Source organism: Pimephales promelas, chromosome 3 (genome assembly GCF_988280905.1).
Source record: "Pimephales promelas chromosome 3, fPimPro1.hap1.1, whole genome shotgun sequence".
Lineage (NCBI taxonomy): Eukaryota > Metazoa > Chordata > Actinopteri > Cypriniformes > Leuciscidae > Pimephales > Pimephales promelas.
In genome coordinates this window covers 49,473,275-49,498,432 of record NC_142771.1, presented here as the reverse complement: position 1 = coordinate 49,498,432, position 25,158 = coordinate 49,473,275, and the positions used below count along the sequence as shown (strand labels likewise).

The window sequence follows — 25,158 nt, the reverse complement described above, 5'->3', positions numbered from 1 at the left end:
AAATGAATCCTTTTTTATTGCCTGTGTTTGAAGGGTTTGTAATCACACATTGCAATGATCCACTTTTCGGGTTTTGCCATTACCTCTGAAGGCCAATATTCAGATTTATATGTGAGGTCTCCGGGTCGGATTTCCTGCGAAATCCATCTCCCGAGCCAAGCTCTATCCTCTCTATCCTACAGTCAACCATGCGACCAACGGCACTTCAGCTGACGACATGGAGTCTGATAACCCCCCAAAACGTCCTGCCTCCAGCACAACACAGACTCCAACACAAACGCCACATAAATATAAAAAACAAAACAAGTTGTATCTGCTCCAGCTCGTCAGGCAAAACGTGAATCTGATTGACTCCGGACGGAAACACGGATCAACATAGTAAACTCTAGTGAAATAGCAAGGTAAACTCTACATGACACATGACATGAATACAAAAGAATGTTCCAGGACAACAAAAAGTAGGTGCTTTAGGATGTAACTTATTTTATTTACTAGATCTACTAACTAACCTCACTCATCGCACTACTATCGTATTGTTTATAATACACATTTCCAGACACGTTCAGTACTACAGTAATGTCACTTCCTACGATCTTACGGATACACTGAAACTGTTCAGTTTATTTCACTAACCGTTTTCGTTATCATATTATACATTCACCGATGTTGACATTGCTGATTGTGAAAGATACACGAACAGTTAGAGAAATGTCTTATGCTATATAACATCACATGTCGGCTAAATGCAGTTTATTGTAACATTATCATGGTACGAGCACAGAGCATTAGTTCAACGTCAAGCTGATAAAAGTAGGCTATTATTGTACCTGCAGTGGGAGTTTACATTAGTTTTCAGCATGTTGTGTGATGATTTCACCGTTGCGTTGAAAGTCTCCGTGTGGCACGCACACGAGCGCTCTTGTTGCATTCTGAAACATCCCCACTAGAGGCCACTAGAAATCGCATAGAGCACCTTTAAGTGTTGTAACCGTTTGTTTCTTGGGGTTTTTCTTGTGCACCAACAGAAAGGTTTTTATGTATTTATTTTAGAGATTAATTTGTCAGTAAATATAGAGGGTTTTAAATTGAATTTGTGTTGATTGTAACTATATAGGTTATTAAGACTTTTTTTGTCCAAATTTGAAATAAATTGCAACTATATTTTTTTTTTAATTAAAAAAAATTATTTAATGTAATAAACAAGTACACTATTATATAATTAAAGTATATTTTTGTTGACATTATTTGCTTGTCAGTATATTTGGAAGTACACTTTTACCATATTTCAAAAATCACTCTTAATATCAACTAATAGCATTTAATTTGAGCTTAATCTGTGATACATTTGAAATCAATTACATATAATATGCATTAAGTTTGTCGAAAACATTACACTTAATTCACACTTAAGTGTATTGTTGACTGACATTAAAGTATATTTTAGTTCACATTAATTGCGTCATTATATTGTGTAGTGCACTTTAACTGTATTTTAAATACACTGGAAGCAATTGTGAGAGTGTATGTAAAGTTGTATTAAAGTACCAATTAAGTTGTTCCAAAAAAATCACTCTTAATTGCAACTTATTACACTTTATTTCAACTTAATATGTGATATATTTTAAATAAATTACACTTAATGTGCATTCAGTGCCCCGAATTTTTTTTATTTAATTCACACTTAAGTGTATTGTTGACTGACTTCAAAGTATATTTTTAATCACATTAATTGCGTGTCATCATATTGTTTAGTGCACTTTAACTATAATTTAAATACACTAGAAGCAATTATGAAAGTATATATAAAGTTGTATTAAAGTACCAATTAAGTTGTTCCAAAAAATCACTCTTAATTGCAACTTATTACACTTTATTTCAACTTAATATGTGATATATTTGAAATAAATTACACTTAATGTGCATTCAGTGCCCCGAAAAAAATGTTTTTAAGTCACACTTAAGTGTATTCATTTAAAGTGTATTATTTTTGTAATAAGTACACTTTATAAAAGTACACTAAAGTGCACTTTTTTTCACAAGGGCATTTATGTTGTGTTTTTATTATGTTTTTATGCTGCAGTCGTCCATGAGGGGCTGTTGGTTGACGATCACGCGTTGATCTGATTGGTTACAAGGTGGTTTGTGACGTCAGAAACAGCAGCGATTTCAAAGCGTGTTTTTGAGACTGTCTTTGGTTCACTGCAGTTTTAAGGAGGAAATACTCAGCAATGCTGTCCACTTATCAACGCACACATGTGTGTGTTAAAGCATATTAAAAACTTGATTTTCATCACAGGAGTCTTTATCTACTATGTTCTTACATCAAAGTACTTAACACAGTCTCTTCCCAAGACGTCATATAACTGACGTCTTGGGACGTCTTTTGACCATACGTCAACATCCGCCGTTTTAGGGTACCCTTTAACGTCAGTTACATGACGATCCTGGGACGTCATACAACTGACGCTTTACCTTTAACGTCAGTTAGGTGACGGGGTAGGTTTAGGTATGGGGTAGGGTTAGGATCCCATAACGTCATCTGACCGACATTAAAGGGTACCCTAAAACGGCGGATGTTGACGTATGGTCAAAAGACGTCCCAAGACGTCAGTTATATGACGTCTTGGGATGAGACTGCGCTGAAGTACTTGTGCTGCTATTAAGGTGGAATACTGGTATGTTAGGGACAGGTTTGGTGGTTTGAGGTTATCACACAGATATTGGTTATCGCTTTGTGCACACAAAGAAACAGGAGCACAGAAATTTGTCAACGCTGCCTTGCAAATTTTATTAGTCAAATAGCTTCACTACTAAATAAATTATATTCCTCAGCAGTGAGGGAGTTACATCACTGATTTTGAAGTAATTCAATTTGAAGATTTGTTTGTAGAGAGACTCTGAACTGAGGTATTATCACTTCTTATTAATTTAAATAATAAATCCTATAATGGGAAATGTAAAGTGGGCAGAATGCATATCTGAGGCGTAAATGACGATGATAACTGTCATTTTTACCCCTTCTGGTCAAATATTGTTCTGCAAACATCAATAACAGCTTTACATTGTTTATGCTGGCAAATAAACATGGTTTAAGTGAGACGTAAACCATTTTAATGCACTCTGCTTCACATCTATTGTTTCTTTGCCTGCACATCGTGCATTATAATAGTTTAATCCAGAGCTAGCCGTGGATTATCCCTTATTTCACACATTAAAACAGATGTAAACACCTGGGGATATTATATATTCCTTGCAATGTCCAATACACAATATTGGAGCAACACTGGTCCTGGAAAGCCTGTCGACAAAGGAGTGGTAGATGGAAGATATATACATATACAATTCAGAAACATAACTCCTATATATCACTAAAATTAAACAGGAAGTCACTTACAGATTCTCAGTCACACTTGAAATAACATGAAGTTTTCACTTTTGGGTCAAGAATTTGTCGGGAACGGAAACAAGATTAAGGAAGTGTATATGAAAATTACAGAAGTGTAAATAAAAACAGTGCATTTTTGCTTCCAGATCAGCAAAAGAAAAAGGAAAACAGTTTCCAAAGTGGTGTATTTAAAAACTAAGTCAAAAAAATTTCCCTGTGATTTCTTTTTTTCCAGTTGCAAACTTTTCAATGTATAATTTATTATTTTCTATTTATATATTACATTCGCCCCGTTTTCAGTAGGGGAGGTCTGGTCAGCAATTCAGTCCATGCCGAACGGGAAATGTCCCAGTCCAGATGGTTTTCCACTGGAATTTTTCCAAAAATTCTGGCCTAATATTCATCCGATTCTTATGCCTGCGATCAAGGGCGCAGATAGCACTGGGGACGGGGGGGGGGGGGGGGGGTCCCTACGAAAGTCGACAAAAATCGGTAAACCAGAGGATAACCAGTGTTTTATTTCGCTAGCCAAAATTATTGTTGTGCGTGCCCCGACCCGATCTGAAGCAGCGGCGGGCCGTGACACGCACAATAATAATCTACACCGGTCACCATTACTTTGTACCCATGTTCTCACTACACGCTGTTCTGTTGTCGATAAACACGCGACGCCATCAATGCCACCGACGTTTACACTCTCTCTGTGTGTGTGCTACGACTCCTCTTGAGCGACGTCCCCGGGGTCCTATGAGGAGCTAGCTGCCTCCATCGTGCCTGTAGAAGCGGACCGGTAACCATAGTGGTCATACACAATCGATGACTGAGCGGAGTCTCTGATTTTCTGAACTGAAAAAAAATCGACTCTATAAATGCCACATAAAGGCAATGGCATCCCCTCGTTTTTAAAAAACAAAACAAAACAAACTATGTAAGTATCCTATGCATTTTGACTTTCACAGATAAGGCTTTTGCACACAGCAAAATGTGGAGACCATAACTATGCATTAAGATGAGTGGACAGAGGCAAATAATGAATGAACACAAAAATAATGGTTAATAGATAAATCAAACAATTTATCGTCGTCAGGAAATAATGTCTATTATATAATGTTTATCTATATAGTTTAACCCATTGTACTGTATAAATTGACTGAGGTATGTTCATTGTTGTGTAAACCACTATAAAAAATAATTATAATGAGTAAATTTGTGTAGTGCAAGGTTTATGCAAACAACAAATAAAGGCCTACATAAACTTTTGACATCCTCTTATATCAGGAAATCATGTTTTTATTTTTATTTTATTTATTTTTTATTGTACGGAGCAACAGAAGATGTATTCTAAAATTATGGGCTATGAAAAACATTTCTTAATATGTCATACATCATTTGAAAGATATTTCTAATCTATAAATTGCAACAAACTTTAATTAACACTTACATTTAAAATGTTTAGTTATTATTAGATATTTTTGAAATGGTAGTTTTAGCCATTGATTCTCTGGAATATGTTGTATTTCACATTGTTGTGAAATTCTATAGAGGTATAGAGGTTTAACTGAAATTATATATTTAAAATGTTGTCCTCCTGGCCAGAAGGCAATTTCTGATGACAGTAATGCCGAGTTCAGACTGCATGATTTTAGCCACGATTTTGGCTCGCCGACAGGTTTTGAGAAATCGCCGACAAATGCCCGAAATCACAGGCAAATGACTGCTGAGGGAATCCCGGTCTGTCAAAAAGACGCAGATTACAAAACAGATGCCACGTAAAATGTGCGATTTAAAAAGATAGATGGATGAATAAATCAAAATATAGCTGTGCAGTAGCCTAAATCAAATCGCGATGTGCGTGCCTGTGAATATACAACGCAAAAAGACTGGTGTGCAAGCCCCTTCTATATTCAGCGCGTCTCTGTATGAATGAGCAGCGCCGTTTCGTCAAGTAGATCTAGTACACACTCAAGTATGCATGACGCTCATGGTTTTTAAAGCTGTCTCACCCACTATGTGAAGACGAACACATGAACATATCCAGACAGAGAACACTTAATGTGCACTTTATAATTGTTTTTTAAAAGAATAATCATCAAATACACGCCTCGTTTACACTGCATGGTTCAAGTGACCCAAATCCGATTTTTTTCCTCTCATGTGGCACAGATCGGATCCCAGATAGCAATTACATTTGGCCCGGATCCGTTTTAAGCCCCTTGCCTCCGTTTTTATCTTAGAGACGTTTTCTGATTGTGAACCAGATCCGTACCAGATATAAGTTTCAGCTTAAACATTCTAGCTGCCATCAGTTCAGTATTTATACCATTTTACAGATCTGGCCCAGATCACTTTTCCGATATGTAACTGAAAGACAAGCTATGTCTGACACTGATTTGGTCCAGAACTGCAATATGAATCTGAGCCGATACTGTTTTCACACTGGTGTGGCCCGAATCTGTGATACATATCTGAGCCGACTGCATTTTAAAAAGGGCTAAAAACTGTTCTGGCCCATATCTGCAAAACGAATTTGAGCCAACACTGTTTTGACAGAGATTACCTGATGTGGACCACATCCGAAATACTTTTCTCAAACTGTGTGAAGAACTCCGTGCAATAAACATTTTCAAAACAACATGGTTGTCTGCAAATTTTTTTTCTATCTAGAGCATGAGATAAATGTATTGTCATTAAGCTGAGCAATATTATTCGTGTTTAAAAACTATACAGCAAAATTTTGTGATGCTATAAGGTCCGTTACAGCACAGCAGTTTGAGCTCCGTTTTAGGTCCGTTTCACGACAGCGCCAAGTGAACGTTGGGTCTCGCTTGACTGTCGTCTTGCAGATACGGTCCACATCCGTACTACGGACTTCAGCCAGAAGCGCCCAAAAAAAAAAAAAAAAAAAAAGATATCATCATCAAACCAAGCTCAACGCAGATTTAACTGACCTGCTAGGCTACCACACGTAAGTTTTTATGTGTTTATTCTATGTGTTTATTATGTACATCTATTTGTATGTGTTTATTCTAATTTACTGTCTATTACTTAAAAGTGCAAGTGAAATGCTGTTTGCTTTATAGATAGCAGTTACAGGCTTGTTATAGTATTTGCGAATTATAAAGTGTGTTAAAGACGCATCTGCTATAGCCCTACTGCGCTATACAAATAGGGTGTAGCACAGAATAGACCCGATTAGGATAACCAAACCAACTTTTTAATGGCATATATTTGCGTTAATGTGCTGAATTTTAAAAGGTAATTAGTTAGGATGCCCAGACGTCCCCGCGGTTTATGGGACAGTCAGTCCCCATTTTTGGTTGCCTCCGGGAAAATTCAGAAAAACTGTTACCTGTCCCTGTCCCTGTTTTTTTTTGTTTTTTTTTTGGAAGATGTATTTTAATCAGATTTACAGTCAAACTAAAAATGTCCCCGTTTTTTCCAAAATTTTGGGAGTCCCCGGTTTTCGGTCTCGGACATTTGGTCTTAGCTTTAGCCGCTATGCCGTTAAAGCGCTGATAATTGCAGGCACACATTCGTGAAAATGACACCATTAATTTTACACCTTGACCGACCATTTAAACACTCGCTTGATTTGTATGCTCCCAGCTAGCCATCATCTAGCAGTGTCAATCACTGATGTCACAACCTGCAGCTTCTTATCTTTTTCATTTTTGAGCACCACTATTTGGATTGCTGAACATTGCAGTTGGCTGTTAACAATTAAGTTAGACACTCTCAGAAAAACTTATTTTTGTGTTTTAATGGCAGTTGGCAAACTTAACGGTGCATTAACGGTGCCACCTCTCAGAAAGACAAACCTAGCAATAACATTCGAGGACGTAGATCAGAATACGTCACGATGAGAAATAAAATGATTCGTCAGATTTCCCAGCAGTCCGTGCTTTTTTGTAAAAATGGAGAATAAAACACATAGTCCAGGCAAACTAATTAACTCATTTTGGATCCAAATTTTTTTTCTGCATAGATAATTTCTATGAGGTGTCAGACACTGGCGTAGGAACCGGGGGGGGGGGGGGGGGGGAATGGGGGACGTGTCCCCCTCAATATGGAAAAATGCGGCATGTGTCCCACCCAAAAAAATCCATACCTAACCTACCACAGGAACAAAAACTGTACATTTGGAACTTTTATTTTTAAAGCGCGACAAAGAAGATATACAGTTTTGCCAGCAAGTCAAACCCAGAGTCATAGTTAGGTTAAACCATTAAACCTTCCCATTTCATGTTTGAATAATCACCATTCGCTTCATATATTTCACTCATCACCGGAGCATCTGATTGGTAGAGAGAAGTTAACGTTACACTAGAAACGCACCAGCTTTAAACTGGAACCTACATGATTTATCTAATCTGACAATGTTATTTTTGTTATTAGCTCCATGTTACTTATAATATCACATACCTTTGTTTGCAGTTTGAATAAATAATAAACACAGCAGTTTGAACTCTTCTTCACTTTATTATTATACCACACATCAGATCTCCAAAATCCCGCGACCATACCAAGTGCGCATGACCCATCTACGGCAAGCCTCGAGGGGAAAAATACATTGCATACACACATACAACGAGTGCTAGTACATCATTACCGGTGTTAACAGACTTTGTTGGATTATGTCATTTACAACCCAAAAAAGTCTGTTACAATAATAATAATAAAAAAGATTTTGAGGACAGTTACACTGTATTGAGAAAGTTGAGAAATAATAATATTTTAAACAATAATTGTCATTTTTGAACCCGTGCTCTTATTTTGTTTCTGATTTCTGAGCTTTGTCATTATTTTAGCAAATAATTTATTTTTATATATTTTGACACGGTTTGTTTTAAGAAGTTTCAAAGAGTTAGTAAAAGAGTTAAGTAAAAGTTAAAACTTTTTTATTTAAGTAGGCATCTATTTTTTAATGAAGTATTTATTTTGTATTAACACTGTATTCATTTATAATGTATCATTATTGCATGACATTTGTGTCAATAATCGTCAAGCACAGGTGACTTCACGTAGTGGGAGGGGGCCCCAAAACAGACCGCCACTGCATGTACCACATCACCAAACTATGTTACTATTATGGTGGTGGGATAGACGTTGATTCATAGTGGCCAGTATGTCCCCCCCAATGTCAAAGACGTTCCTACGCCCTTGTGTCCAGAACAACATAGCCTACTAAAAGTCCTAAGAAATCCTAGTTGAGCAAATATGTTAATTTGTCATCAATCCAAAATGTGTGCCAGCCAGTAACAACACACCCCATATTTGCATATTACAATTAATTTTCAAAGACACTTGTAATAAAAAAAAATTAAAATAAACAAATAAAATACTTTTCATGGGTACTTTCATAAAGTTAATTTTGATAGGAGTAAAGGGAAAAAAATGTGTATTGTCGCCTGGCCTTATTGGCACACATTGGATTGATGATAAATTAACATATTTCCTGAACTAGGATTTCTTAGGAATTTTAGTATGTTGTGCTGGATGTTAGTCTGTCGTAAAATGCTACTTTGCCTGGACTAAAAATAAATTAATTGTGATTATGATTTTTTTTTTATTCATGGCCAAAGTATGTTACTGAAATCAAACATACATTAAAGCCTTTTGAGCCTTTTAGCCTACATAATTTAGAAATACATCTGAATGTACATGCCTCCAACCTTACACTGAACAAAGACCATTACCACTATTTTTCTCATTTAGCCTTCCCCAATTACAATTAAACCTTACAATTACAATTTTGTTATTGGTATTTTACTTTCATTTTCTTGTAAACAAACGTGAGTCTCCTGAGTCAGCCGTAGATAGATAGATAGATAGATAGACAGACAGACAAATAAATGTTATACTTGTTACCAAATCTTTATTTTTGATAAACCAGACAACTTTTCCAGTCACATAATAAATAAAATTAAGCAAGACAACAACTTACAACATACTTTCCATTTCTTTTTCCAGATGCTGAAAACATGATGCAAACTGTTGAGACGAAGGTATAATACTCAGATTTTCATTTCAATTTCAAACTCCATACTTTTTATATATATATATATATATATATTTTTTTTTTTTTAATTTTTTTTTTATTCAATTTCCATTCGAGATCGTTAGGCTACCTAAATGTAAAAAATGAATAGACGCAAGACACCTGTTTCCAGTTCAGCATTGAGGAGAAGAGCCAGGGTAGACCTTAATAGAAGGTTAATTGATATCGGCCAGGAAACACTTGCAGCCACACTTCCTCCCAGAGATATTGGGTCTCCAACAGATGATGTTGCAGAACTTGAAAATGAAATCATGGAAGAAAATCTTGGATTAGATCCAATGGCAGCTGTTGTGTCTGACCCAGAGGATAGATCTTATTATCAAGATGATAGTGATGTAGAAGAAGTATCTGACTGGGAGGAACCAGAAAAACTCATAAATCGCCTTTCCAACTGGGCATTAACATATTGCATTTCCCATATCGCACTTTCGGCTCTCTTGGCAATATTAAAGATCCACCACTGGGACTTGCCAAAAGATGCACGAACTCTTCTTAAAACAAGAAGAGATTATTCTGTTAGGGAGCTCTGCGGTGGCCTTTACCACTACATTGGCATTATTGAGGCGTTAAAACATACCCTTTCCCAGTGGAAAGACAAGCTTGTCGATGGATGTTGTTTATATCTTCAAATGTCAGTGGATGGCCTGCCACTTTTTAAAAGTTCAGGTCTTCAGTTGTGGCCCATTTTAGGTAGATTGGTTGGAGTACCCATGAAAGAACCTGTAGTCATTGGGATGTACTCAGGTATAAAGAAACCTGATTCATCTAAAATGTATCTCACAGATTTGGCAAATGAACTCTCACAATTACAGGAGGGGTTTACATTTGAGGGGAAAAGGCTCACTTTAAAAGTTCATTCAATGATCTGTGACGCACCGGCAAAATCCTTTGTGAAAGTCACAAAGGCTTTTAACGGTTACTATGGCTGTGACAAGTGTATTCAGAGTGGGGTGTACCTCAACCACCGCATGACATACCCCCTCATGAATAGCCAAACACGGTCTGATGAGGCATTTGCCAGGCAGGAGGATGAGGAACATCACCATGGTCCTCATGCCTTCACAAATGTACATTTTGGTTTGGTGTCCCAAGTCCCACTGGACTACATGCACCTGGTGTGCTTGGGGGTGGTAAGGCGCCTTATCTTTCTGTGGATGAAAGGTCCTCTGACTGTCCGTGTACCAGGGAGAGACGTGGAGAGAATATCCAGAAATCTTCTAAGCTTAAGACCCCACATTCCTTCGGAATTTGCTAGAAGGCCAAGAGCACTGAACGAAGTGGATAGGTGGAAGGCGACGGAGTTCCGTCAGTTTCTCTTATACACAGGGCCGGTGGTGTTGCGCGAGGTGTTAAGACCTGATCTATATGCAAACTTCCTGCTGCTGTCGACAGCCATGGCAATGCTGGTCTCCCCTTTCTTTGCCAGAAAGTACAACGAATATGCCAACAGCCTCCTTCATGCTTTTGTGGAACATTTTGCCCGCCTGTATGGAAATGATCAGTTAGTGTACAATGTGCATGGGTTGACCCATCTTGCACAGGATGCAAAACATTTTGGCAATCTGGATGTTATATCATCCTTTCCATATGAAAATTATTTGCAAAAACTCAAGGGTTTTGTGCGCAAACCCTCAAATCCCCTGGCCCAAATAATCAGACGCCTGTCCGAGGGATCAAATGGTGGTGTTACAAGTGACCAGCCCATCAAATTGTGCAAAGAACATGCCCGAGGCCCTATACCAGTACCAAACTTGATCTGTCACCAGTATGATGAACTGATATCAGAGAGGTTCACCATGACCACAACATGTCGAAACAACACATTTCTGATGGGCAAAAATGTGTGTCAAATTATTAATATAATTGACTGTCACAGTGATATCACAATTGCCTACAGACAGTACGGGATGGTTGAAACATTTTTTACCTATCCTTTTAATTCAGACATTTTAAACATTGTGATACCAGCTGACCTAGGCCATGAGATAAAATTCTCCAAACTGTCATCTTTCACACAAAAATGCATAGCTGTCCCTTTCAATGAGGCAATGGTGGTCATACCATTGTTTCATATGAAGGACTAGAGACTTTTTCTTTGGAAATCATAGTTCAGTTCAGTTCAGTTATGTATTTTTTTAATCATCTTTTTTTTTTTACACAATGATTTCTAAAAGACATTTTGTGGAGTAATTTTCCTCGACGAGGACATTACAGAAGTTGTGCCAAGGTCATGGGTTAAAGGTGATGAATGTTTTTGGCCAACATTCATTTCTGAGGAAAAAACCCAAAAGGCCATAAAGAGGCATGAAATGCCAGGCCCTGGCTGGAAAATCTTCAAAATAAGAACACTCTTTGAAAAAGGTAAATAAACAAACAAACAGGGTAATTCTATGTCTTTACATGTTAGAACAACAGTTATGCCTTACTTAATTTATCCTTAATTATTTCCATATCTGTCTTTCTTAATTTTTATTTTTTTTCATAATAGTAGATGACTTCAGTAAGGCAAGGCAAAAGCTGAAGGACTACAACAGAAATGGAACGACAGTCCTCCAGTCAGAGGATGAGAGCTCAATGGCAAAAAGGAGAAGAAAAGTGACACAGTATGTACATTATAGATAATTGTTGTATTACTGCAAAAGCTATGGCTGGGGATGGGTTTGTACAAAAAAAAAGCCTTTGTTCATGCCTGCCCAGTAAATGACGCTATTGCCTTGTCATTACAATTTGACCTCTGTCTTCACCAGTTACCCAGGATTTGAAAACGGCAGTACTGACTCTGAAACTGAGAAGACTCCAAAAAGAAGACCAGATTCTCGGCCTCGGCCTCAACCACTCGCTATTAGCGCTACCCTTCCTAGTCTCCCTCCAGCCCCCCTCTGTAAGTTTTGATTGCCAACTGCAACAATGTACAGTCCTGTGATTTGTACCACTGCAATATGTTGATTCACGGTTTTCATTTATCAAAAGTGGACATCGCAGTGGACATGGGTCAGGAGTCTCTGGACAACACAGGACAGGAAACCTTTACAGACATAAGCTGGAATGTGAGGAGGGAGTCAGACCCCTTCAATGGTAGGAATCGTGCTCTGTAGCAAAATTACAATACAAATGAAAGTACAAAGGTGATGTTCTGTCCTGTTAATTTCTGTCCTTGTCTGACAATCTGCCTCTCTTGTTATCATTTTCCCTCAATGTTCATCTAGTAATCAATAGCTCAGCGCACCAGTCAACACCACCACCACCTCAACACTCAGCGCACCAGTCAACACCACCACCACCTCAACACTTGAGTCCAGTGTTTGACATTAATATGGGCTTCCCCTATTCACATGGTGACTTTTTCATACAAATTTAGTACATGTGTACAATAAATATCCATACTTTTTTTTTCTTGTTTTCTGATTTTAACATTTACATACCTTTCCTCAATTAGCCAGCGGTGGTGGAGAGCCTGGAGGTCACCTCCTCTTCAAGCCAACTTTCAGAGTTGGCCATGAAACAGGGCCAATTCCTTGCACACGTAAGAAATAAAAAAAGGAATGTTAACAATGTTTACAACATCTATATATATATATATATATATATATATATATATATATATATATATATATAGTAGCTAATAAGAATCTACAATGTAAATAGCCATGAAAATAAAGGAAACGCATTGAAGGTGTGTCCAAACTTTTGGTCTGTACTGTATATATATAAGTATAGTACAGCTGTAGGTTGATTTATTGACCATCATTGTGTGTATTATTTCCTTAAAGGGATAGTTCACCCAAAAATGAAAATTCTATCATTGTTAGCTCACCCTCATGTTGTTCCAAACCTCTATGTGTTTATTTGTTCTGCTGAACACAGAGGAAGATATTTGGAAGAATGTTTTAATCAAACAGATCTCATTCCCCATTGACTATTATAGTAGGAAAAAATACATATGGTAGTCAATAGGGATTGAGATCTGTTTGATTAAAACATTCTTCCAAATATCTTCCTCTGTGTTCAGCAGAACAAATAAACACATAGAGGTTTGGAACAACATGAGGGTGAGTAAACGATAATAGAATTTTCATTTTTGGGTGAACTAACCCTTTCATGTTTAAATAACCTGAGTCTTTTCTCCAGATTAACACATTTTTTTCAACTTTCACAATGTTTCAGCGGCTCAGCTACATGGCCTATTACTTTTGGAAAACCTAAAGCAGCAGGTTGCCCAACTCGCCACCACCGTGAACCTGCTAATGGCCAAGGTCAATAACGGCCTCCAACCAGCAGCCTTTGAGTGGTCCGGGGAATTTCATTTCCCCCTGGAATCAGATGCAGAGCTGGACCGCTTTGAGACCTGGCTGGCGGACCCTGCCAACGATAGGCAGAAACATGCCCTTGTAAGCATATTCCCCCAATATGCTCTCATTGTATTCTCAAGACACTTGTATCATCTTGTACTAAATCTAATTAATCTAAAGTAGTATTTAGTGCTACAATAGACTAAGCTCTTTATGATGATGTAATTTGAATGTTATGGATAAAACCATCATCCAATTACCCACATGTCTTAATTCTAAAGAAAAAAAAACTTTCAAAAAAGTGGCTTACCTGTTTAAAAGGTGATCCAACTATCTTCATGCCCCTAGGTGAATACCCTGTCTGCTGTCGGGGGTGTAGATTTGAAGAGGGTGACATGGAATATTCTTTCATACATGTTTTCCTGCCCCCTGTCTCGCACGATTAATTGGAAGGGTGTGAACAAGAAGAGGGCCTTCCACAGGATGGCATCACGGACCCTCCTCAGCCGTAAGTATAGGCTATTGTTTCAAATGTCCTAAGTGAATTTATATTTATTCACTCAGAAGTCTTACAGATTACTCAAATATGTAAAATATAGCAAGGAGACATTTTAATTGTTTATTAATAAAGTCAAGATGAAGTTGACGATGCTGATGCTGACTCGCGATCTTTGCAGTAGTGAATGCAGCAGAGAGAAATGCACATTTAATTTCATAAGCAGAAAGCACTCTGTTTTCTTTCGTTTTGAATTGATCTGTTTAAAAGTAGATATTTCAATATAGATATATTGTTCAGGTCCGTGAATATGCTACCTTACGCTGAGTTTCGGTTTGAGACGCGCTCCAGTTCACAAGCCTGCACCTCCGGGACGTTATTATCTATAATTGTCAGCTATTTTACTTCTTTTTATTCAATCCAGACAATTGGTGTATTAAACATTGATTAAATTTAAGATACAATTAATTAAAAACGAAATTCCCTTTAAAGAAAGGCTTTGTGTCTTCTGTGTGAGGTCTCTGGAAGTTTTAAAGGAGTCTTGTCACTTCTGTAACATTGCTTTTTCCTCAAATGTGAACGCAAAAAATAAAATAAAAATTTTATATTCTGTGCAGAGCCAACCCTTCTTCATCTGATTTGCTTAGTGTAATTCACAGAATTACAACTACAAAAATCGTTGCTTCCTAAAAGTTAAAGATTCTTTTTGTCACGCATGAATGTCTATTTCCCTAATATTAAATATAAAATGCATGTGCAGACTGATATTTTTTCTAATTTCCTTTCAGGGAGGAGCCTATGGAAAAACAGACGTTTCAATGCATTTTCTGAGAATGTATTTTTCAAGTTTTGACTGCAAATGTCATGTCCATAATGCTGGAATTCCTAAAATTTTAAATAATTTATCCTCAACTAGTTTTGTGGTGTGGGTCTACGTATTTTATAATGTTAACTTCAAATAATAGGCTACTAATAGTAATTTAAATATGTGGTAGCATTGGACTGGATTAGCCTACTTTTAAATAACAGTAACAAGTAATAAATAATGTAGAACAGTTTGGAAGTAACCAGTGTTGTGCAAGTTACTTCCAAACTGTAATACATTATATTATATATTACTTGTTACTGTTATTTAAAAGTGATTCATACCTTACAATATTACTGTCTCAGAATTGTAATGCGTTAAATTACTCCTGTATAACGTTTGTGTTACTTTCACCAAAATAACTATCAGAAGTAGAACTTAACGTTGGGGCTGTAACGATATGCGATATGAAACCAAAATCGCCACACTCAGATCCACGAACCTGCAGAATCGCGACGTACCCCTCCCAACTGCAGCGTTATCCTTCCAGATCCAATGCTACCTTATCTTTAAATTAGGCTAGTATTATTTGAAGTTAACATTATAAAATACAGACCTACACCACAAAACTAGTTGAGGATGAATGATTTACAGAAATGATAAATGACATGACATTTGCAGTCAAACTTGACATTTTAATTCTCAGAAAATGCATTTAATATACCAATATAGAAACGTCTGTTTATCAATAGGCTACTCCTTTAAAGGGTTAGTTCACCCAAAAATGAAAATTCTGTCAGTATTTACTCACCCTCATGTTGTTCTAAACCTCTATGTGTTTATTTGTTCTGCTGCGTACACCAGCTTACACTACTTCAGATCGCAAATCTCGCGCATGCGTCGTGGAAATCTATAAGGAAGTCTCGTTCTGGCCTACAAGGAAGAAAAAATAGTCGAATAAACTCGTTATTTTTGTTTGTTTTTTCGCACAAAAAGTATTCGCGTCGCTTGATAAACATATAGTTGAGCCACGGTAGTCACTTGGGATATTTAAACATTTTCTTCATTGACTTTCTGGGCCATCAAGAGGCAGTCCCTTAGGAGCCAATGTGGTAGTTATACAGCTCTCAAATTTAATCAAAAATATCTCCATTTGTGTTCCGAAGACGAACGAAGGTCTTACGGGGTTGGAACAGCATGGGGGTGAGTAATTAATGACTTAATTTTCATTTTTGGGTGAACTAACCCTTTAACAATGACGTTGACATATTTTAAGATATGTCAGTGCAGGTACACAGCAAAAACTCCAGTGTTAAATTAACTCTCCTGGGAGTTTATATGACTCCACACTCAAGAGTGTTAAATTAACTCTGAAGCAGTGTTAAAGTTAATGAGATAATTAAGTGATTAATTGAGCAATGATTGATCAACATTGAAGACACCTGATGTTAACAAGTAGAATCACTGAAAGTGAAAAATCAAAATTATAAGTCACCATTATGGAGATCAGTGTTTGCTTCAGTGCGGCAGTCTGTCAACCCTTACATTTTATACTTTAGATATTGTTTTTGTCACAAAAGTCTGATGGGGCTGATCCACTGAGGGGCTGGAATGAAAGTTTTCATGACATCTTTTTGTGATGTGTTCTGCACGTCCGATATAGACATTAATGGATCCTTCGTACAAGGTTAAAAACAAGTTCAACATGTTTTCAACATAACTCATGGTCTTATTTAGACAATTTAAACTGTTTCTGGACTGAAGAAACACTCTCAGGATTCATTAAATTTACAATTTGAAATAAATTAGTTTATTTACATTGTTTAGATGTGGTTCAGATGGTGATATTTGTTTCATTTTAAGTCACCATTGTGGTGATGAGTGTTTGCTTTAGTTGGGCTCTTGGTCCCAATTCTTCTTACTTTAGCTTTTCTTTGGCTGTTGTAACTGTTTGCATAACACCATTGAATGTGCAGAGAAAGCCAAGAAAATTAAAAATTAGATGTCTTCAGTTGCTTGCTGATGATGACAAAATCATCTAAACTTATGTTTTTATATCTGAAATTTATAATTATTCATCTCGTAGAACTGCATTATTTGGACCAGTAACTTTATAATGACCACTGCATACAATATGTTTTAAGAAATTGAAACACATAGTCACACACAGATATCAAGATTTTGCATATGATTCTCAACGACGGTGACAACCAAAACAAAAAAGCCTGGGAATCGAGGATGTTTTGTACTATGAAAGCTACCCATCATGCATTGCGGCATGAAGCATTTTTTTTATTTATTGTCACCATTTTTGTGAATCATATGCAAAATCTTGATGTCTGTGTGTGACTAGATGGAACATTTTCTCAAAACATTGTGTAAATTTGCTTTTTGTCCAACTACTAGGCCAAATAATGCAGTTCCACAAGATTGGTGGTTATAAACTCCAGATACAAACACAAAAGTCTAAACACAACGTTAAATGCCCACTTTATATTGATTTCATCATCATCATCATCATCGTCAACAACCGACAAGGAGCTGATGAGAGCCAATTTTCTTGGCTTTCTCTGTCACAACAATGGTGTTATTCAAACACACACAGTTACAACAACCAAGGAAAAGCTAGAATACTAATTATTGGGACCAAGAGCCCAACTAAAGCAAACACTGATCACCACAATGGTGACTCAAAATGAAATAAATATCACCATCTAAACAATGTAAGGAATAAAAATAAACATAAGTTTTAATTTAATGCATCCTGAGAGTTTTTATTTGGTCCAGAAACAGTATAAACCAGTATAGACCATAAATAATGTTGAGAATGGCCACATTTGAACTAGTTTTTAACCTTGCACGAAGGATCCATTAACGTCTTTTTCAGATGTCCAGAACAGGTCAAAAAAGACGTCATAAAAACTTTCATTCTGGCCCCTTAGTGGAAGTCTTTTCAAACTCTGCCTTTTGTGACAAAGACATTGAAAAACATCTTTTGGACATCATTTTGCTTAGTGGGTTATGTCAAACCATAATCAGCAGCACCTGATCACCTTTTCTCTAAGCAAATAATGATCACCATTATGGTGACTTCGAAAATGAGATTTTTCTTCTTCAGCGATTCTGCCTGTGATCATCAGGTGTCTTCAATGATGGTCAATTATCACTAAATTAATCACTTAATTAGCTCATTAACTTTAACATTAACATAACATTAATTTAACACTCATATTTTAACACTTTAACACTCTTGAGTCTGGAGTCAAATAAACTCCCAGGAGAGTTAATTTAACACTGGAGTTTTTGCTGTGTATCTTTCAATTAAAACAGGTAAAACATTCATTTTTGGAAGAATGTTTTGATCAAACAGATCTCATTCCCCATTGACTACCATAGTAGGAAAAAATACATACTATGGTAGTCAGTGGGGAATGAGATATGTTAACACATAGATAAATGAACACATAGAGGTTTGGAACAACATGAGGGTGAGTAAATACTGACAGAATTTCCATTTTTTTGAGGGAACTAACTCTTTAAGCCTCGTCTGTTATACAGAGGGTATATGTATTAATTGCATTTTTATATCCTGACAAAAAAATGTGTGTCAGTAGTTATATAGGCTCCCATGTGTCAAAATGATTTATGGCTTTTTTGATTGACAGGGGGCGGGGCTGACCTTTGACCTTCCGGATGCCATCTTTGAAGTAGTCATAAACCTTTGACCTTTGACATACCGTGTCTAGGATATCGATTAACCTTTGACCTAACGATCAATCAAATGGACAGGTGGTGTTGACCCGTTGACCTTTTGCGTTCCATCTCTGGAATATCGATTAACCTATGACCTTTCTAATCCAAAAAACATGTGTGTGTGTGAACATCTGTGGTTTTGACCGGATGACCTTTTTTAATCCAAAAAACATGTGTGTGAACATGTATGGTTTTGTCCTCTTAGTGACCCCAGGAAGCGATCGATCAAAATGGACAGGTTGACCCCGGCTGACTGGTTTTATCATTGATGTAGCCCCCCTCCCATACCAGAAAAGTCGTCTATAAAATGGGTGGCCTCTGTTCTACAGAATTCACAGAGGGAAACATGAGTTACATGACTATGGACGCTTTATCCTTACCTAAAACCCCCGAGCTCGATCTGAGTAGCATGATGGAATAATTTTCTAATATAGCCCGTATCACAATATGATCTGTAAAATAAAAGCGGCTTACTTGAGTGCTGATGACCCCCCTCTGATTCTCTCACCGTCCTTCGGCCCTGTGACAGTCGGGGTGTGAGATGGCTGAACATTCCTTCACCCAGAGAAAAAATCTTACACGAGCTAAAAAATGAAACCGTGTTTTATAGATTATAAGGAAAAAACATTTAGATTTAAATGTGAAAAAGCATCTTCCTTTATTTCCATCAAGATGTGAAAAACCTCTCATCAACAGCAGCATCTGTGAGCGTGTGTTTTTCTGTCTGTGTGTTTGTCTGTGTGTGTCTGTAACAGCATTACATTTCCGCATCCTGTGCTGAAACAGTTAGAATAAAGTTCAAACTTTTCCTCACTATCTAAAGTTAAAACCATGGTTCATTTAAAAAGAATATCAATAAAATGCTTTATCATTCATTGTAAAATAATACATGTTTTATAGATTATAAGTTGACTAAGAGTCTATCAAAAATAAAACCATCTTACTTTTTCCAGCTGGTCGACAAAGTACTTCCTAAGATGCCCATACAATACATGGATGGTTTACAAAAGATGAGTTTAAAGTGGTGAAGATCTCCCTGTGATTCTCTCTCCCCCATGCATGGTGGAGTGGTGTGTGTGTGTGTGTGTGTGTGTGTGTGTGTGTGTGTGTGTCTCTGTGTAATAAATGGCAATAAATTACTTTAGACCTCTCTGAATCCTCTAAGTCAGAGGGACCCTCTCATACTTATTTTCTCTGTGTGTGTGTGTGTGTGTGTGTGTTACATTATACCCCTTCAAGTGAGGACGATATATTTCACTCTAAACATTAAGCTCTATATAAATGAAAATAGTTATAAATTTACATCTAGTAATTTACAAAATTATTATTATTTAACACTAACTAGAGTTGAAAAACCTTGATCTTCAAAAGTATATAAATGAAATGGTAATAAATGTGCAATTATTAATTTACAAATATAACATTTCACACTAACTGAGTTGAAATTGAACAACATTGTTCATTTAAAAGTATATCAATTAAATGCTTTTATCTCTCATTTCAAAAATAAGACTAAGATCTTAAGACTAAGATCTCCCACAAATGATCCTCTCTCCCCCTCGCTTTACAGGCATGCATTGTGTGTGTGTCGGTTCAGCGGAGACATTCCATATGTTTGATTAGTGTTAATCTTACTTCATAGTATAATCATTAAAAGTTTAAATGATATCTTTTAAAAATACCAGATGTTTTAAAATAAATTAAATTAATTCATAAAACAAATATGCTACATCAGCGGTCTATGGAAAAACTTGACTATATTTTTATTTATCAGGGTGCATGTAAAAAATTCGATCTCTCACAAGTCATCTCACACATTGTGTGAAATGTTCAATAATTCCTTAAGTAGTATCTCTGCGAAAATCACCACATAGGTCTATCTTTAGTGCGAGAGCACCAATGAAGAAATTTTAGAAACTGTGATGCCAAAGGCCGGCCACCCATTAGCTTCAGGATAGTGACAGAGCAGATGAGTCTCTGTCCATCGGCGAGTCAAAGTTTTGTTCGTACTAGAATTATTTCGAATCATAATCGTAAAAGTTTCAAGCTTTTAAAATGAAAAGATTGTTTAAATTAAATCTTTATAGTTTTAATACATTCATATCTTCTATTTCTTTTAAAGATTACTCTAATGATTTGTTTAATGCCGACCTAAAAGTATTTTTATTAATATAGCCATAACAATTTTTGTACTGTAACTGCGTATTCTATACCATACACCTAAAACTCTACCGTCAGAGAAAACTGGATTTTTACATTTTCAATAAATAATTGAATATAATTTATAATAAAGCTGTTTTGCACTCACAAAGCATAAAATCTCTATTTTTAAATCAAATGATTATAAATTAAATGATATATAACTCTATAATGAATAATAACACATATGTTACTAAAATGTATTTGTACAAATTAAACATAGTTTTATCTAAAGAATATATCAATTACATGTATAATTACAAAAAACTCATTCTATGCAAACTAGATCTAGGCAATGATAAAGACTATGCAAAAAGCAAATAGTTTAAGCTGTCATAAACAAAGACCTCTCATATCCGTTAGTGATAGGGTGAGATGAAGGTTCAGACCCTCACAGAGACGGAGGAGTTACAGGCCAGATGAGCCACTGGGCCACAATTATGTCATGTTATTCTAAATTTTTATTCTAAATTCACTTAAAACCATAATCTTAAAAGTTTCAATTAGATCTTTTAAAATTAAAAGACTGTTTAAATTTTTTATTGAAGTCATCATCTGTTTATCTTACAAGACTTCTGTATGATATAAATAGGTTTCCATAAATTTAACCAAAGCTATTATTTATACTAAAATGTAAGAAAAATTAATTATTTCTACTTATTTCTACTAAATATTTCAAACATTATTTTTGTCCATGCCACATGAAACAAGTTGTCAAAGTTTGTTTTTGTTGTTTTAAAAGAAATCACACGACTCTACGTTGCACTTATTTAGATTAAGCTGTATCATTTAGAAAATCACCACACATTTTCAGAGGCGCAGTGTTGTCCATGATGTTCCATAAGTAAAGTTGGTCTTGACCGAATATTTAATTTACACATCTTAATTCAAAGCATGATCTTACTTTTTCTACGGTAGCTATGACCATTTGTACGCATAAGATATATCATTTTTACTTTTCTTGTATCTCCCAAACTATCCTTATTCATTGTGGAAAAAGACACAAGTGAAACCCTTCACTGAGAATATACTATCGGTTATCTACACAAAATATATGTAGAATTTTCAAATGTCAGCTTTTTGGTGTTGACGACATGAACAGACTTTGTGGAGAGCCGATGATTCTATAGCAGAAACATGCCCTTTGACCTCCTCCATTTTGGAGGCTTTTTGTTAAAGACCCTACAGCTTCGTCCTTAAAAGGCACGCCGTGTAGGAATTTCACCCATCTAGCGGTGAAATTTTATTTGCCATTCAAACGCATAGTACTCTCTAGCGCCGCGCTTTTTTAAATGCGTGTTGTGATTACGGTGACCGTTATGTGCCAAGAAGCTAGGACATGTCGTCCAATAGCACTTTTTCGAGTTTAACTATACACATTCTACCGTTACGCCGTCTATATAATGAATTACACAACCACGCAATGAAAAAGCTTGTAATTTAGACCATTGACTTAACTGTCGATAAGAAAGCAGGACTTCTACGTTCTGTTCAAAGTCTTTCTCCTTCATTACCTCTATCCACCTGGGAAAAGCTGTCCCGACATTCACCCTTGTTTTTAAATTTGCCGGTCACCCTTCCTTTTAGATTCAATATTTAAGCATTATCATGGCAATGAGGATTGCATTATGAAGTATCGTGCAGCAGTGCAGCCTTTCAAGGGCCTCTCACTGACCTCCTTGCGTCCGTTTCAGTCAGCCGGCTCTCAATGAAAACGCGTTGCGGTGGACTAGTGCTTTTTTTGTCCCTCTCCGTTATTATAGTTTTTCAAGATGGGGGAACGACACGGCAGCCTCTGTGACTCACCCGTCAGATCATTGTCAGAGCTAAGTTTACACCACTGAGATCATATTTATAGACATTGATTTTAGTTAATGAAATACGTTTTAAAAAATATTTAATTCCCCTTAAAAAGATACAGTTTAATGACACTAGCTTGCAACGTTCCCCAAAAATCAAATAATCTTTACGATTTGTATTACACTTTGAAAGGATAATCTTACTTTAAAGTTTTAACAAAAATGTAAAAGCACATATTTGCTGTTTTCTGACACAAGACCTTTTGTGAATAGTATTAAGATGAAGTAAATTATTGTAGTGTCTTGTTCTGTTTGTATGGTGTTATCGCCTATATGTTTGAGAAACTGCCTAAACTTTGTTCTCTCGAACTTAATTTACCGACGGGTACAAACAAAACAACCAACCAACCAACCAACCAACCAAGACCATTAACCGGTTCTTTTTTCTTTTATAAATTGACTTTCTACAAATATCAGCCTGATAAAAATGGACTTAGTACACGATGATACAAGATAGTGTTGTGTTTAAAACCATGATAACATTTTCTTTGTTTTGACAAACCTACAGAAATGCCTTTTGATTACTAAGTGTCAGGCATAGTGCAAACAGACAATGTTTGAGAGCCCTAATATTGGCGTAATCTCTGCGAGGTCTCAACCACAATCGCAAAACTTTGTGGTGGGTGATACGGTCATAGCTTTACTAAAATAAAATTTTATCAAAATTTAATATATTATGGTTTGTTATCGACTAATACCTTTTATTTTTAACTAACGCTTCAATATCCAGCATAATTTTGTTCAAAATTGTTTTCTGACCCAAAATAATCAGATAAGGGAATGTTCACAAGCTACAGTTAGATATTCTCCTCCATAGTGTGTGTGTGTAAATAGTAGCGCTTAAATGTTTGGCTGTATTTTTTCACATCGTAGCGATGCAAAGTACCATACTCTAGCCCAGTGTTTCCCAACCCTGTTCCTGGCGGCACACCAACACTGCGTGTTTTCTTTGTCTCCCTAATCAAACACACCCGATTCAACCCATCAGCTCATTAACCCACCTGATTATGAGCTGATGGGTTGAATCAGGTGTGTTTGATAAGGGAGACAAAGAATACACGCAGTGTTGGTGTGCCGCCAGGAACAGGGTTGGGAAACACTGCTCTAGCCTATGGTCTCACTTTAAAAACATAATCTCTATACAGTAATTGAACGGGCCCAAATCACCAAGAAACCAGGGTTGAAAAGCACCGTTTATAATAAATATACAAAAATTTTACAAATGATGACTATTCAGATAGCTAGCAGATGTCTTTGTATGTTGGACAGTGTGTCTGTTTTAGGCGAAAACATTTCTTTGAGAACCGTCAACATTCATTCAACATTAATTTAAGTGTTTGACTAAACTTTCCCTCTATCTACGATGCTGAATCGCACAGACTATTGTAAACTACTGTTAATATAAGCAAGTATTACTTACTTAAGTTACTTATAAGTAAGTTTTAACGTGAAAAGTAAGCCCATGCTGTTTTACACTTAAACTATTACATCTGACTATTGCACTGAGAGAGGCCCATTCATTAAGTTTGGTAATTCTAGAGATCAGCCCGCTTCCATTTAAAACAAATACGCTTGTGATCATTTTTTATGTTTGTAATTGATTATGCCGTTTACATCTTGCTCCTTTGTACAGTTTGCAAAAACATGAGATATTTCGTTTAGAACATCTTTCAGCTAAGTCTACGAAACCTTGACATGAAAGCTGAGTATTGCGGCTTTTCTGTTACCTACAAAATATTAAACTCGTCTAGCTATTGTCCGTTGCACTGCACAGTCATAGATGCGCAGTTATTTTGTGTGTTCCACCAAGAAACAAACGATACAAGAGTCTCCATTCTCTCTAGAATCACAACAATCACACACAGACATGGTGAGTCAGTGAAATCAGACACAAAGTTAGTTCTCTCTCGTGTCCGTCGCTCCTCGTGCTTCCGTCTCCGTTTCCCTCGGCTCGTCGATCCATACCCCCCAGGGATCGCCGCCGCCGGGGGGGGGGAGTAGGCACAGTCTCTGGTGTACCCCCCGGCCTGTGAGGGGTGATGGGGGTATGTGGTGAGCAGGACCATTGCAGGTGAGCAGGTGGTGTGATTGCTAATGAGCAGTACCTGTGAAGCACACCGGTCTCGCATCTCTCACGAAGGAGCGGAGCCATAAAGGGGGAGCGACGGAGTGGATGATCGAGAGAGGAACAGGCCTGCTTTTGTTTGTGTTTTATATTTTATTTGGTAAGCCAGCAGTCGTCCGCGAGGGGCTGCTGGCAGGTAATTTGTTTGTTTATTTTGTTTAAATAAAGTTTTATTTTTTATTATTATCC

At 36.7% G+C, this 25,158-nt stretch overlaps 2 protein-coding genes and 1 long non-coding RNA gene across 3 annotated transcripts; all 3 read left to right on the top strand.

The window, feature by feature from the left end:
• Positions 1-9,518: 9,518 nt before the first annotated feature.
• LOC148995674 (uncharacterized) lies at positions 9,519-11,107 on the top strand (the record flags this gene model as incomplete). Its single annotated transcript, XM_089128976.1, has 1 exon — positions 9,519-11,107. A coding segment is annotated over exon 1 (1,581 nt), but the record flags the coding sequence as incomplete, so codon positions are not given.
• Positions 11,108-11,109: 2 nt separating this feature from the next.
• LOC148995673 (uncharacterized) lies at positions 11,110-12,307 on the top strand. The gene is made up of 3 exons (XR_016155268.1): positions 11,110-11,804; positions 11,932-12,046; positions 12,191-12,307. It is a non-coding gene; the product is annotated as an uncharacterized LOC148995673 (long non-coding RNA).
• A 113-nt stretch (positions 12,308-12,420) lies between these two features.
• LOC148995672 (uncharacterized) lies at positions 12,421-19,207 on the top strand. Its single transcript, XM_089128084.1, has 6 exons — positions 12,421-12,518; positions 12,650-12,778; positions 12,880-12,966; positions 13,608-13,831; positions 14,081-14,240; positions 19,116-19,207. Exons 1-6 carry the CDS (start codon positions 12,431-12,433, stop codon positions 19,205-19,207), a joined length of 780 nt encoding a protein of 259 aa, XP_088984210.1. The 5' UTR covers positions 12,421-12,430.
• Positions 19,208-25,158: the final 5,951 nt, after the last annotated feature.

Coding starts and splice junctions, on each gene's coding strand:
- LOC148995672 (XM_089128084.1), top strand. CDS start 12,431: ATGGGTCAGGAGTCTCTGGACAACACAGGACAGGAAACCTTTACAGAC. Junction 12,779..12,879: donor GGGCTTCCCCTATTCACATG/GTGACTTTTTCA, acceptor TTCCTCAATTAG/CCAGCGGTGGTGGAGAGCCT. Junction 12,967..13,607: donor AGGGCCAATTCCTTGCACAC/GTAAGAAATAAA, acceptor ACAATGTTTCAG/CGGCTCAGCTACATGGCCTA.